At 59.4% G+C, this 13,659-nt stretch overlaps 1 protein-coding gene across 1 annotated transcript in view; it reads right to left on the bottom strand.

The window, feature by feature from the left end:
• ADGRA1 (adhesion G protein-coupled receptor A1) overlaps positions 1–4,554 on the bottom strand; it is a 32,439-nt gene extending 27,885 nt beyond the window's left edge. The window contains exons 1-2 of the mRNA XM_036923311.2: positions 4,189–4,554; positions 3,344–3,549 (exon numbers count right to left, since the gene is read on the bottom strand). Coding sequence (XP_036779206.2) covers positions 3,344–3,346 — 3 coding nt within the window. The 5' untranslated portion in view covers positions 3,347–3,549; positions 4,189–4,554. The remainder of the gene's footprint in view (positions 1–3,343; positions 3,550–4,188) is intronic.
• Positions 4,555–13,659: the final 9,105 nt, after the last annotated feature.

The following is a 13,659-nucleotide window of genomic DNA, read 5'->3' as shown; positions in this document are numbered from 1 at the left end:
AGTGCGGCCCCCACTGTGGGCCTGAGCCCGCGCTCCTGGGCCTGTGGGACAGCCACCAGGAGAGCTCCTTCCCGCGGGCTGGCCTGTCTCTCCGCGGAACCTGAAGCTTGGTCCACGTGCCTGGTCCCAGGAGGCAGCTTGTTTGCAGTTCCCATTGTCCTGGGGCATAACTTCCTTTACATTTATTGTTATTTTAGTTGGATGTGTCCCTTTTGGTATGTTCTGCAAATCAAATGAATCAGGAGGTTAAGAAAGACCGGAGGAAAGGTGAATTAAGTCACATGTCACACGTGTGACCAAATGTCCCCCTCTGCCGACGGTGTGGCATGAAGCTGAGGCCCTGCTGGGCCGGGCCCTGCAGACAGACTGTGCGCCGGCATCCCCTTCTGCACAGCGAGGCTTCCTCCGGCTGATCTGGTCCTTCCTGCCGGTTCTCCACCAACCAAAACTGATCTCATTAGGGCCTGTCCCTCGATGCCTCTTATGGTGATTCCATCTTGCTGATCTGTCCACCTTTCCCGAAAGTTCCCGGGGAGGCAAAGGTAGGCAACGCACCCACTCGAGTCACAGCTTACCCTGACTTGGTGTCTTTTTGGGCCAGTCCAATTATGAAGAGAATTGGAGAAACCACACAGGACTTTCTCTCCAGATGGGGGTTCCTTGTTTAAACCATTGATGTTCAGGGAGTGGCGACAGGTGCCCCATCTGAGGGGACGGTAGGCTCTGTGAGGCTTTGGAAATTTAAATGTGGGGCTGAACGCAAAGCAGCAGGCTGACAGAACTCGCTGAAGTTCCACTGTGTGTAGGCGCCGTGGTCCTGGGCTCAGGGCTCAGAGAGCGGGTGCATTTGGGGCGGGCTCCCTGCTGGCTGACTGAGGGCTCAGGGCCGAGGGCAGCCACGTTCAGCCCAGGTCAGGCTCTGATGGAGCCTCAGGGAGGTTGGCCACCTGCGGGGTCCCTCTTTCTTGGCTTCCCTGACCCCGGCCCTGCACAGCAGAGAGCCTGGCACCTCCAGGCTCCCTGGGCTGGGCCTTGTACCTAACCTGGTCCCCTTGGGGCTTGAATCCATCCCTTTTCTGAATGTGGGGCTTATGCATGGAAAAGCGTATCCCAAGTGAGCTGTGTCTTGGCCTCTCCCCCTGTCTCCCCTGCAAGACGTGGCATGGAGTGACACCGAGGTCGCTGGAGTTCAGAGCAAGTGGGGGACACAACTGGCTCCCCGTGATGGCCCCAGCCCTGCTGCCATAGCACCTCTTGGCCCAGCCACCGGAGTAGGGTGCCCACCCCCTAGCTCAACACCAGGAGGGAGTGTGTGGGACTGGTGGGGGCGGGGGGCACAAGGAGGCCACAGGACATCCCTGCCATGCTCGCTGAGGCCTGGCTTGCCAAGGTGCGGCTGCAGAAGCAGCCATGTGGGGGGGCTGCCTTCCTACAGTGACAGCACTGGGCCACCGTCAGACCCCCAGACCCACCCGTGACGGGAAGCAGGGAGAGGGCAAAAGCGTGCACACTTTTCTTCAAGTCCAGAGGCTGGCGCCAGTCCCCGTGAGCTGTGCTGCCCTCTGAGCTGTGTGGGGACACGGGTGACAGCAGGGTGAAGGTGGCCTTTTACCCACTTGAACGTGAATGCTGATAGCACCACGGTGGCTCCGTCTGGTTCAAGTCTGCTGCCACGTACTTGCAGCTGCAGTGACTATCTACGTGCTGCAGCGTGGTGCCCGGCTTTAGTCCTGTAGACAGGACTGCTAGGGGAGCACGTGGCTGGGCGTGCGATCGCAATCCCATCCCAGCGCTGAAGGCAGATGGGGCACACATACAGAAAGGAGGCATAGGGGCACCAGCATCCTTGTGGAGATGCTAGTCTGGGCGCCGGGTCAGCCTCAGGGTTTTCCACAGCCGTGCCTCCCGACCAGGCTAGCTTCACACCTCGGAACTGGAACACTGCCCACCCGACCACAGGTGTCAGGGACGTGGCTGCCACCTGGGCAGGCAGCTGCCAGACAGGTGGCCAGGGTGCGACCTCTGGTCCTCCCCACTCCCCTGGGGCCACTGGGCAAGCCTGCCTGGGAGTCTACACCACAGACTCAAGATGCATTAGACTGGGTGCTCACATCTGCAGACAAACTCTCTTCATGTCAGTATTATTTGTCAAGAATAAACACTCAGCACACTGTTGAAATTCCAAACTGTCCAGCCAGTGTGGACTGGGCGCCTGAAACTCCCTGGGGTGCTGGGTTCTGAAGGGCGGATGTGGGAGGGGCACTGTGAGCTGGGGAAGCCCCGCAGTTTGCACAGAAGGGCAACAAGTCAGAGACGGTGAGGCAAGAGCAGAATGACAGCATGGGGGCAGCAGGGGCACCTGCTGCCGGGCCCACCCACATCTGCAAGGACAGGTGCCATTTTGCAAATGACAGGAACTGGGAAACATGCTGTCCTAGAGGCCGTGGCCATGCGGGGTGTGACGCCTCTGGGGCAACAAGTGGTGGGTGGAGCTGGGGTCCTGGCCAGGCCACTGCCCACCCTGAGCTGTGGTCTGTGTCCTGAATACTAGCCTCTCAGAGTCTGAAAGGTATGTGCACACTGGCACCCAGCCCCCGAGGCGGGAGCCACACCAAGACCTGGAGATGGGGCTAAATTTTGTGAAAACACCCCTCTTGTGTGGGCATTTCAAATGGAACAAGAAGGAAATGAACTGGTGACTCAGACAGAGCCCCCGGAGCAGACACTCAGGTCTGCATGTGATTCATCGCTCCTGTCTGCCACGGCTGCTGTGGCCGCACTGTCCCCCAGCCATCGGCATTCTCTGCACGCGCAGTGGCCGCTGTCCCTTACAGACACACAAAGCGTTATTTACTCGGCCATCTGCCTTCCCAGAATCCAGGCCCGTAGCGGCCACGGCAGAGCACACCGGCTTTGGCCGAGCCCCATGGTGGCCCCGCTTCTGCTCACAGCAGCCGTACCCTCTTCCTTCCATGTTTGCCCACCCACGTCCCCAGTCTTTCAGCCAACTTTCAGGTGGGAAGGGGGCCAGCACGGCTGCGGTGGGCTGGCGTCCAACCACAGTGGGAGGGACCCCAGCCAGGCTGAGCTCCGGGGGAGGGGTCAGGACCATGTCTCCTGCACTGGTTAAATGATTCAACATTGCGGCTCAACAGCAACTAATTAGTATGATCTGTGGGGAGCAGCCAGCAGCCAGCAGCGGAGCTATCAGGGCAGGCAGCCCGGGAGACCGGCACCCGTCCCGCCCACCACCCCCACCTGGCACTGCAGGACTGGCCTGCTGACTGCCACGCGACACTGCTTCCCTCGGAGGGGGGCTCCACGAACGGGGGCGTGCACTCACCATGAGCACCGGGCATGAGTTACTGAAGCCCCAGCACAGGATGGAGATGGCGTCACCAACAGGCTGATTATGTCCCCTTGTCCCCGCCAGCCTCCATGGCTGTCTGGAAGGTCAAGGTCCCAAACAGTGGCCTTGGGGTTGAGCCCCACTCGAGGTGCCTCAGGGTGCCCGTGTTGGGGCAGGTGAGGGCTGGGGGCTGCACCCACCTGTGAAGACAGGGCATGGTCAGGGCAGGGGTCTGCACTCGCACACCCACTGGGCTTCAGCCCCAAGAGCTGAACTCCTTGGGCCCGGCTCTGTCCACCCAGCCAGCCTGTTGGAGTGTCTACTGGCTTGGCCATGTGGGCACGCAGAGGCTCTGAGGGTACCCCGGGCTCGTGCAGAACGTGCCGGCAGCTAGACGCTGCCCTCGGGGGCACTGCCATCTCCATATTTAAGACCAATGTACTCTTGCCATCCTAGCCACTAAACTCCACTCAGCCGCGTCCAGCTGCCCAAAGCCTGACTGGCCATCATTTTCAATCAAGAAGACCAAGTACACCTCGAATTGATCCCCCAGCAGCCAGCCAGACTGCCCGGATGGGGCCAGACCCAGGGGCTGGCGATCCCCCCAGTTGTTTTTGGCTGTGGCTACATGCTGGCAGTGCAGCCCAGTCATTCAGAATCTGCATTCGGAGCAGCAGGCATTGCCCCACCCCCGGCTGGCTGGCCCTGCTGCTGTGCAGTGGTGGGCAGGTGGGCACTGCTGCCTGGGCTCTGTGAACGCACCTCCCGGCGTGTCCTGCCACTCCCCCGCCCAGCCCACCTGCCACTCAGACCCCAGAGAAACCAGCCCGGCTTCTCACCTATTTTGGCAAAAGCAGCCGTAGCGGCCTCGGTCCTCCGCTGCCCGCCGGCGGCACACTGTGGTGAGTTCTTGGAGCCAGGGAGCAGGGGTCCATTCGCAGGGACAGGGTGCTGGGGCTTGCAAGTGGAGTTATCAACAGATTGCAGGACTGCAGCCGGTGGCCAGGCTATACCGGCAGGGAGGGGTCAGAATTAGGAGGGCAGCCGTTTGGTGCGACGCTCAGCAGGCGGCTTCCAGAACTCTGGTGAGGAATGCCAGCCACCTCTCTGCCTGCTTCCGCCGCGGCAGCCAGGGACCAGGGACCGCCGGGAAGCAGGAGCTGTAACCATGGGGATGGGGAGGCGCTGGCGGCAGCGCGGTGGCCCTGCTCCCTGCTGCAGGGTGCGAATGGTCCCTCCCAGCCACTGCCGGCCCCCATCACGCTGCAGAGCCGATTTAAAGAGACAACGGGCGGGTTTTGCCTTTGCTTCCAACAAAATCATACTGCTCACATGAGAGGGTCTCCCTGAAAGGCGGCAGGACTGGATGATTTTATTTTGTTTTTAAAGACAATCCCTGTCCATGGGCTCCAATAATGGGAAATGGAAACATGAACAGTGAAACTTATTTTGGAGGCGTTTGCATAATCCTTGTGTTAAAATATTCTCAAATCCAAATATGCCCGCACATGCGTGAGTCCACAAAGAGTCCGAACCAGAATGAGTCAGCGGGGTGCTCCTGCCAGTGTAGACTGGCCGTGGCCACGCAGGAGACCTGGTCAGCCCCCTGCCCCTATCTAGGGTCCAGCCCAGCCAGCTCAGGCCCTGGCACCTAGCCTCTGAGGAGTGCCAGCACTGCTGGCCCCTCCCCTCCTCTCCCCTCTCCCCTCCCTGGGTGCATGGGGGACCCTGGGGTCCAGGTGGGGCACAAGGAGGGTCCTGGGTGACTCAGGGAGCTCGCTGGAGGGCACTTCAGGTACACAAGCCTGCCTGGCTGGTCAAGTCCTGACCCTGCCCTTCATGGCCTGGAGCTGGCACCCCGAATCCCAGCATTAACCTGGGTGCAGGAGGGGTGTCGCTCAGGAATTTCTGAGCTGTGCTCCTGCTGTTCCGGGAGCCACATTTTCGGGCCTCTGGCTGGGTGAGCAGTCAGGGAGCCTGGCGAGGCCTGCCCACTCTCAGCTGTTCCCCCAGCCCTTCCTTTGCTCGGCTCCTGGGTGCCCAGTCTTGGAGCTGCTCAAGGAGGGGCTTCTACGCCAGACCTGGTTTCTGGGGCGGATGTGAGGCCGGGGGCACAGCGAGGCTCTCACACGCGGCAGGCGGCTCTCTGCACTCAACACAGAGCAGCACACCTCAGACACGGGGGAACCGAGGCGTGGGGCAATCGGCCACTTGGTCGGCAACCTGGGTAGTGTGCTGGAACAGGGATGGGGGCTGAGTGGGGGCCCCACCCAACCCACCCAGCCCCCTGCTGCTGCTCTGTGGTGCCTGCTGGTCCCATCTGGAGGTGGGGACAGTGGGCCCAGGGTCCTGAGGGCCGGACTGTCATTCAGCCTGACCAGCTGTTGCAACGAGTCTGTGGTGTTTCCCAAACACGGCAACAGCATCAGCTCAGAGAGCCAGGGGACCCCCCCTTGACTCGACGGCACCCTGGTGGTCACGGGGGCCGTGCTTCTGAGGGGATGGGCCCTGCAGGTGCTCCTGGGCCTCGGGCAGCCTTCTGCATGGGGCCTGCTGAGGAAATCGCGGACGCAGCCCCTGCGCCCCTCTTTCTAGTTCAGAGAAGCCTTTGTTTTCTGGAGTCTGGACCTGACCACGGGACAGTTGCACCCAAAGACTCATCTTCTGAAACATTCATCAGACACAGGCCTCCCAGTGGCACTGAGAACCGACTCCCGGACTGTGTAGGGGCAGCTCTGTCTGATCCTCACAGAGGCTCAGTGCGCCACAGTGACACCAGTGTCCCCAGCAGGCTCCCCTCCACTGCACAGAGTCTCCCCTTCTATCTGGGAGCTCAGTTTTCTGGCACATTCGGTGAGCTCAGGACTCCCTCTGACTGGACTACAGACTGGGCAGGCCATGCTCACCTCTGGATGGCGGGCCCTGACCTCTTAGCAGCCTCTGAGCCTCTCTGGGCACAGCTGGGGTGGCTGCCTCATGGGGCGGTGGGGGCCTGTGGGGATGAGCCCCCCCTGCTGCTAGGGGAGAGAGGCCACTGCCTACACCGCAGCTAGAGGGCCGGTGCCATGATCCCCCGGCCCAGGGCATGCGCTTGGGAGACCGGGGCTTCTCTCGACCCCCGTCTGGTTTCGGGAACCTGTGGGATGTTTCAGGGGAACAGGAAGCAGTCCAGGCAGACTGCAGGGGCTCCTTCAGACGGGCCACGTGGTGGCTGGGGGCCCGCACACTGAGCGAGGCCATGGCTCAGCTCAGGACACGGGCGCCTCCCTCCTGTCCCGGGTGAGCACCCAGCCCCGCCACTGCTGTACACACAGCCCAGACAGCACTGCTGCTATCAAACAGCCCCAAGCTGGTGGCCGGTTCCCTGCGGCTTTGCCTCTGAATGTTTTGGGGATCCTCGGAGCCGCCAGCTTTCCAGTCATTTTCTGGGATTCTGGGAACCTGAGATCGCTGACATCAGGAGCTGCATGAGGCTGGGGCTGGGGTTTCGGGCGTGGGCACCAGCCTGGGCCCTGAGATGGGGGCGAAGCCTGGGGCAGAAGCAAGACCGGCTTCCTGGCTGCTGGGAAGCCGGCCGTCCCTCCCCACTGCATCATCTGGGTCCCTGTAGGCCATTTCTAGTGAAGATTTATGCTCACAAATTCACTCTGCCCTGAGGTGAAGCTGAGTTTAAATCAACACACGTGAGACTTCTCCACACCAGTGCTTCATCACAGCTCTCCTGGGAGCCCCAGGGGCACCCAGGCCACCAGGGCCATGGGGGGGCCCCCGAGATATTTTGTGCAGCTTCCCACCGACCATTTGTAGTAAAGAGGCAGCTTGTCACAAACAAGTGTTTACAGGCCCCTCGCAGAGCGAGAGTCCTGGGTGGGTGTCACCTCTGAAAGGTCGGGGCAGGCTGCTGGGCCACCTCTCCCAGGCGCACCCATCCTCGAGGGTTGGGGGGCAGCCTGCCAGCACATGGGGTTCCGCAGGCCAAGGGTCAGGCTGGCACAGCCTGGGGCCGTGACCACACGTGAGAGCCTCACCCGGTGGTGGCTCTGACCGGGCATGAGCGCCACCCTGGCCTGCCTGCTGCCTCCAGAGCCCAGCAGAAGGGCCACTCTGGGCTCAGAGAAGGGCCGCATTTGCCCTGGGAGAGCTGGCGTTGCTGCCCTTGTGGGGTGGCCCATCTGCCCTAGAGGCCCCCACTGAGCCTGCCACCCGGCCCCCAGTCCAGGGGACACCAAGTCATGCGTTCTGGGTGACAGGAAGTCGTGTGATTTGTCAGCTTAGCAGTGATGGATGGCACCAGAACACACATCTGGATTGCACTCCTTTCTGGTTTCCATGGCAACGTCTCCATCCTGGCAGCCAGGCAGTCCCTCCCTTTGTTGAGGGCTGGGCCACCCCGAGACTCTGGGGGGAGGGTCTCTGCTTGTATCCAGAAAGCACAGAGTGAATGGAGGACAGATATTCTCCAAAATCGCCCCAAGGGCTAGCACTGTCCTCAAGGGGGATCTGAGGTCTGCCTGGCACCCAGGACGTGACGCGTCCCACTGGGGGATGCAGGCCGGTCAGGGCTACCCTGCTCATGGAGAGTGTACAGTGCTCTGGGGGAGAGGGACCAGGTGGAAATGGCTGCATAAGGTCTGCTGGGACAGGAGCAAGCCTGGGCCAAAGGGCCATCCATTCTGATGGGGAAGAACAAGCAGGCAGGGCTTTCTGGAGGAGGCAGCCTTTGAGCCACACCTTGAAGGATAGATAGGAGCCCATGGAGCATGGAGAGACTGCCAGGACAGGGCAGGGAGCAGGCGACCTGGTGTGTCTGCTAAGGGGTCCGTCTGGTCCACTCATGTAAATGCTGACATAGCAGAGCGGCTCAGGCCACTTGCTGGACACGCAAAGGTCAGCAGGAAGCGATACCCTCAGGGCCAACAGGAAGTGGCCAGCGACTCAGTCCAAGAGCGACAGTCGAGGCTGCTGCCTGGAGAGCGAGTGAGGCTGGTGGCCAGCTGGATGGAGGGGTGGGTTTGGGTCCCAGGGGTGAGGCATAGGGATGTGGGATGGGGACTGGGACTGGGGGTGGGGGTGTGGGGATGAGGACATGGGGATGGGAACATGGGGAAACGGGGATGTGGGATGGGGACTGGGGATGGGGCATGGAGACAGGGCCTTGGGCTGAGGTTTAGCTCTCACATGCCAGGAGGAAGAGGCTTCTCTGTGCGCCTGACCTCGCTGGGCACTGCCCATCAGGGCGTGGTCTGGAGGGCCAGGAGGTCCCTGTGGTGGGGACCTACGATCCCCATGCTGAGGCTACCTGCATTTCCCAGGGTCGGGGTGGGTGGGACCCCTGACAGCACACCCGTCCTCTGAGGCCTAACAAGCCAGCACCTGGCAGCCCCCCTAAGGTGACGGGTGAAGCCCTGCTGGGCTGCTCCCAGGTCAGCAGGAGCTGAACACCTCAGATGGGGTGGAATGGGGCTGCTCCCCACCTGGGGCCCAGGAGGCAGTCCCTGCAGCCCAGTGCCCTCTGGCAAATGGTCGCTGGACCCCTTCCCTCCTCAGTCCACACCCCTGTGCCCCATGCTGCCCACATCCATCAGGGAAGAATGCCCCAGAGCCCATGGAGGCCTGTGGGTTCAGCCTGGCAGCGGGCCTCCCACCTGCTGACGAGGCGCCTCTGCGTCCAGCTCCTACCAGCCCCGCCCCACACCCCCGACACTGGGCCTGACAGCCCAGTTGAGGGCTCACTGGACGGCACTGCTCACCCACGGTGGCGTCTCAGCAGAGCCCCTCCTCCCCGTCTGCAGACTTTGGTGATCCCTGTGGGGTGAATGACCCCGTGAAAATGCTACGTGCTTCCAGCGCCTCAGAGAAGAGAAAGCTCCCTGTGGCCCGGGCCCGTCTTGTTCCTGGGTGCCCCCCCAGCTGTCCGCAGCAAGGCCTGCTGGCCCCGGGAGTCACCTGTGGCTGACCCTTCTTCATGAGCTGAGCCGGCTCAGAGGCCAGGCCCTGTTCCGGGGTCACGGTCCCCAGGGAACTAATGGGGCTGCCCCCAGCCCTTCCCAGCTGCCACGGTCCAGCTATTGCCTCAGACACTTGGCCAGACTAGGATGCCCCACCCCTCAGTGTAGAACATTCTGGAAACTCCTCCAGCTTCTGGCTAATGCACTGAGGTGCTGGACACTCTCTCACCCCTCTGGACTCTTCCAGACGTACTCAGTGGCCACCTCTCCTTCCACCCGATGGCCATTCCCAGCACTGGAGAACAGACACGGACAGACTGGGCAGGGCCAGGGCCCCCAGGCGTGGAATCCTGGCACACCAGCCACGCGGTGAGAAGCACTGCTGGGATGTGGGGCACTCCGCAGGAGGGCAGTGGGAAAGGGAAGGCCTCACCACGCAGCCCTGTGTTGTCCAGGGAACGCCCATCACACTCCCAAGCAAAAACCAGAAGGAATGCTTTTGTCCACCTGCCCACAGGCGTCTGGCCGCCATGCTCTGACCCGCTGTGCAGAATGCACGTCGTGTGTCCTGGGTCTGTGGGTCTGCACGGGTCTGTTTCTCACGCATGCCCACACCTGGCCAACCCCAGCTGCCTACACGAATCATAGTGATTCACTAACTGCTCAGCCGCCACCTTTTGCATACATACTCAATAATGATCGTTTTTAGAAACAGCACTAAACCTATAATTTCTTTGCATAAACCAGAATAATTTTCATACAGTAGCTGAGGAGCTCCCAAACATGTTTGTTTTTGTTAAACTAATTTGTATATTTATGACACTTAGCCTTTTTTTGGAAGAATTTACTGATAAATGGTCCTTGTTCTTGGGTATGTCTTGCGCGGTGCAGCCTGCCAAGCCCTTTCTCAGCTGCCTCTGTGAAATGAGCACCGTGATGGGCTGCAGGGCGCTGCCTCGGAGCTCCAGCCACTCTTGAAATTGTGTTTTGAGAGTCAGATTTAGTCTCTGATCTAGAAAGAGGGCAGAGAGAATATTATTTTATCTTCTATAATTCATCATTACTTATGAGCTGTTGTTTCTCTTTAGGCGGGTAGAAACATGACTTTGCTTAACGGTTCACCCAAGTTTGAAGTTTCACTGGATAATTTCCTTATGAAGTGTATCAATAAATATCTCATCCACATGTATCAGTATACACAGAGTTGTAATGAACTCCAGGAGGAAATAGATTGTTAGTGTTAAAATGCTGTTCCTTGGAGAGGACCCTCCTTTCTTTGAAAGGTGAAAGCATCCCTGATTCCTGGCCATCTGGTACCTGTACACCCTCTAGTCAGCTATTTCATCTTTCTTCTCTCTTGTCCATCCCTGCCATCCATTCAGTTATGCACCTGTCCATCCACCCCTCCACCCCTCCATCCATCCATCTATCAACCCTTCTGTCATCCATACCCCTGTCCATCTGTCCATCCATCCATTCACCTATCCATCCGTGTGTCATTCCATCCATCCATCCATCCATCCGTTTATCCATCCTTCCACCCATCCACTGTCTATCCATCCATCCATCCATTCATCCATCTGTCCATCTGTCCATCCACCCCTCCACCCATCCATCGGTCCATCCGTCCATCCACCCATCCATCCATCCTCTGTCTATCCATCCACTCACCCATCCATCCCTTCACCCAGCCATCCATTCACCCATCCATCCATCCACCCATCCACCCATCTGTTCATCCATGTACCCATTCATCCATCCATGCATCCACCTGCCCACCCCCTGCCCACCCATCTCTCTTTAAGACCCCTCACTCCCTGTGGATCTAACAAGCACACAGAGAGCTGCAGTTGGGGGTGATGAGGGCCAGGGAAGGGGAGCCGTGAGGCTGACTAGTCGGCTACAGGTTTGGAGGGATACAGGGATGGGAAGGAAAGTGGGGCAGGTATAGGGCAGAGCAAAGGAAGCCAGTGAGAACCTAGACACCTGTGAATGCCCTGATGCACCCAGTTGCCCTGATGGAACCCTGCACATTTGCCAAAATAGAGAATGTGTGGCAGCAGAAGCCAGTCCCACCAAGCTCAAGTCTGTAGTAGTGCTGAGCACAGTGCAATTAAAACAGAGACCAACAGAGAAAGGCAATGAGGAAATTGCCCCATGCTTGGAAATTCAGCAACACACTTTGAAAGAGCCCGTGGGTCAAAGAGGTTAAAAATGAAAACTAGAAATACATTGAATTAAACAACAACAAAATAATGTAAAATTTGGGGAATGAAGCTAGTGCTCAGATGACATGTATATCTTGAAATGCACCTATTAGAAAGAAACAAGGTTGAAAATCCAATAATCTAATCTTCTGTCTAATGAAAATAGAAAAATAGCAAATCAAAACCAAAGGCAATAAAATTCAGGAAATAGTAAATATAAAAGCAGACACAGTGGAAATGCAAGACAGAAAATTAGTAAAGCCAAAAATTATTTCTTGGAAAGATTTGTAAAATGTGCAAGTCTCTAGCAGATGAATCAAGAAAAAGAAAAAACACTAATTACAAATATCAGAAATGAAGGGGGCTTACTGTGGACCATCAATACTTTGGAAGACATGACTTACTCAAAAGAGGTAGAACACATAGTGCCCCATAAGCTTACTGAACTTAAATCTGTAAACAAACCCTTCCCACAAGGAAAGCTCCGAACCCAGAGGGCGTGAGTCTGCTTCCCACGCCTGCGGGGCCGGGCGGTGGTTCCCAGGAGGCTGTGGGCCGCCTCTCACAGGCAGGCGGTCAGCTTTGGGCCTTCAGACCCTGACCTGCCAGCCCAGGGGAGGCTCTCCCACCACGGTTTCTTCTCTGCCACACCCACTGCCCACTGCACCCAGGTCCTGACGTGGTCAATGGGATGGGAGGCGGGACTCCCCTTGTTTCCAAGGCGATCTTCAAAAGAAGGCGGAGGTAGACGTGGCCCTCCAACACTGTCTATAAAGCGCCAGCAATTTAGACAGTCCCAGAGGCCATGGGCGGGCCTGTGGGGGTCAGTGTCTTCTGTGTTGGGGGCTGTGCTTCCCAAGGGGCGTGGAGCCCGCCTCTGCATCGGGAATCCCCAGAGCCTACCCACAGACCCCAGCCCGTGGACCAAGGATGTGGGACTGGCCGCTGTGGCCAGAGGCTTGTGGTGGTGCCTTCCTTTCTGTGTCACATGTGGCCCCCTGCTTGGTCCCAGAGGTGTCCTTGGGGCCGGGCCAGGTCTTCTCAAGGGAAATGTACAAACCTGGGCCAGAGGAGGATTCCTGCCCAGTTCTTGTCTGTGGCCGTGTATGCAGGTGACACAGACCAAACCAGGTCTCTAGGCGCCACGCGGTCCCAAAGGGCCCAGCGGCCTGTGTGTGAAGTGCAGCCAGCACGGGGCATGCGGCCCCCTGGGTGACACCCCCAGGAGAGGCACTGCAGGCTGGCAGCTCCCACTGTCTCACCGGCTCCAGCTCTGCCCCTCCCCACAGACCAGGACCCGGCCTCACGTGGGCAGCTCAGGGTGGTGAGGTGGGCGCACCCACATCATGTGCACATCTGGGCATGCCATACCCAGTGCTAAGAAACAGTGGGGCCAAGCCATGACCAGGAGGAAGTGTCCACACCAGAAAGCCTAGGCCAGAGGTCCAGAGAGACCAGAGACCCACTCAGCCAGAGACGCCACCACGAGGGTCAGAGAAGGTTCCAGAATGCCCCTGAGAAAAGAGGTGCACCGGCAGGCCACTCACCACCGCCAAGGACAGATGTGGCATGTCAGGACCCTTCCCTGTGAGGTCCCCACTGGCCTTGCCCCTCCTCCCGCTGGGAGGTGCTGCCCGCCACAGTCCCCTGCACCGTGTTTGGGAGGAGGGGGGAGCCGGCACCTGAGCTGGAAGGGTCACAGCATGGAAGGCCTGGAGTGGGCAGTGGAAACCCTGATGCGAGGAGCCAGGATGTGGTGGCCCTGAGTAAAGCGCCTTCTCCCTCCTGCGCTGCGGTGGGGGTGGGGGTGTGTGGGCGGCACTGGCTTTTGGTGGAGGCAGCCGGGCTCCGTCCTCCTGGAGGCCCAACCTCACGCTTGCCTGCCTCTGTGGACCACTGCCTGTCCTTCATGGCTGGCTCCTTGTTGGCCCTTGGGGGACGGCCTGACCCCATGGGGGCTCCTGCCACATGCATCTGCCTGCTGGACACAGGGGTCCTCGTAAGGTCCTCCTGGAGTCTGAGGTGTGGCCACTCAGACACAAGCTGTCGGGGGGTCTGTCTGAGGCCGAGTGACCGTGCCCTGGGGACATGAAGCTGCTGCCCCCCTCCACTCCGGGCTGGCTGTGCCCTTGGGCTGCATGGACTGAACTGCCCT

The sequence above is a fragment of the Manis pentadactyla genome, chromosome 8, assembly GCF_030020395.1.
Source record: "Manis pentadactyla isolate mManPen7 chromosome 8, mManPen7.hap1, whole genome shotgun sequence".
NCBI lineage: Eukaryota > Metazoa > Chordata > Mammalia > Pholidota > Manidae > Manis > Manis pentadactyla.
This window is presented reverse-complemented; position numbering and strand designations above follow the sequence as displayed.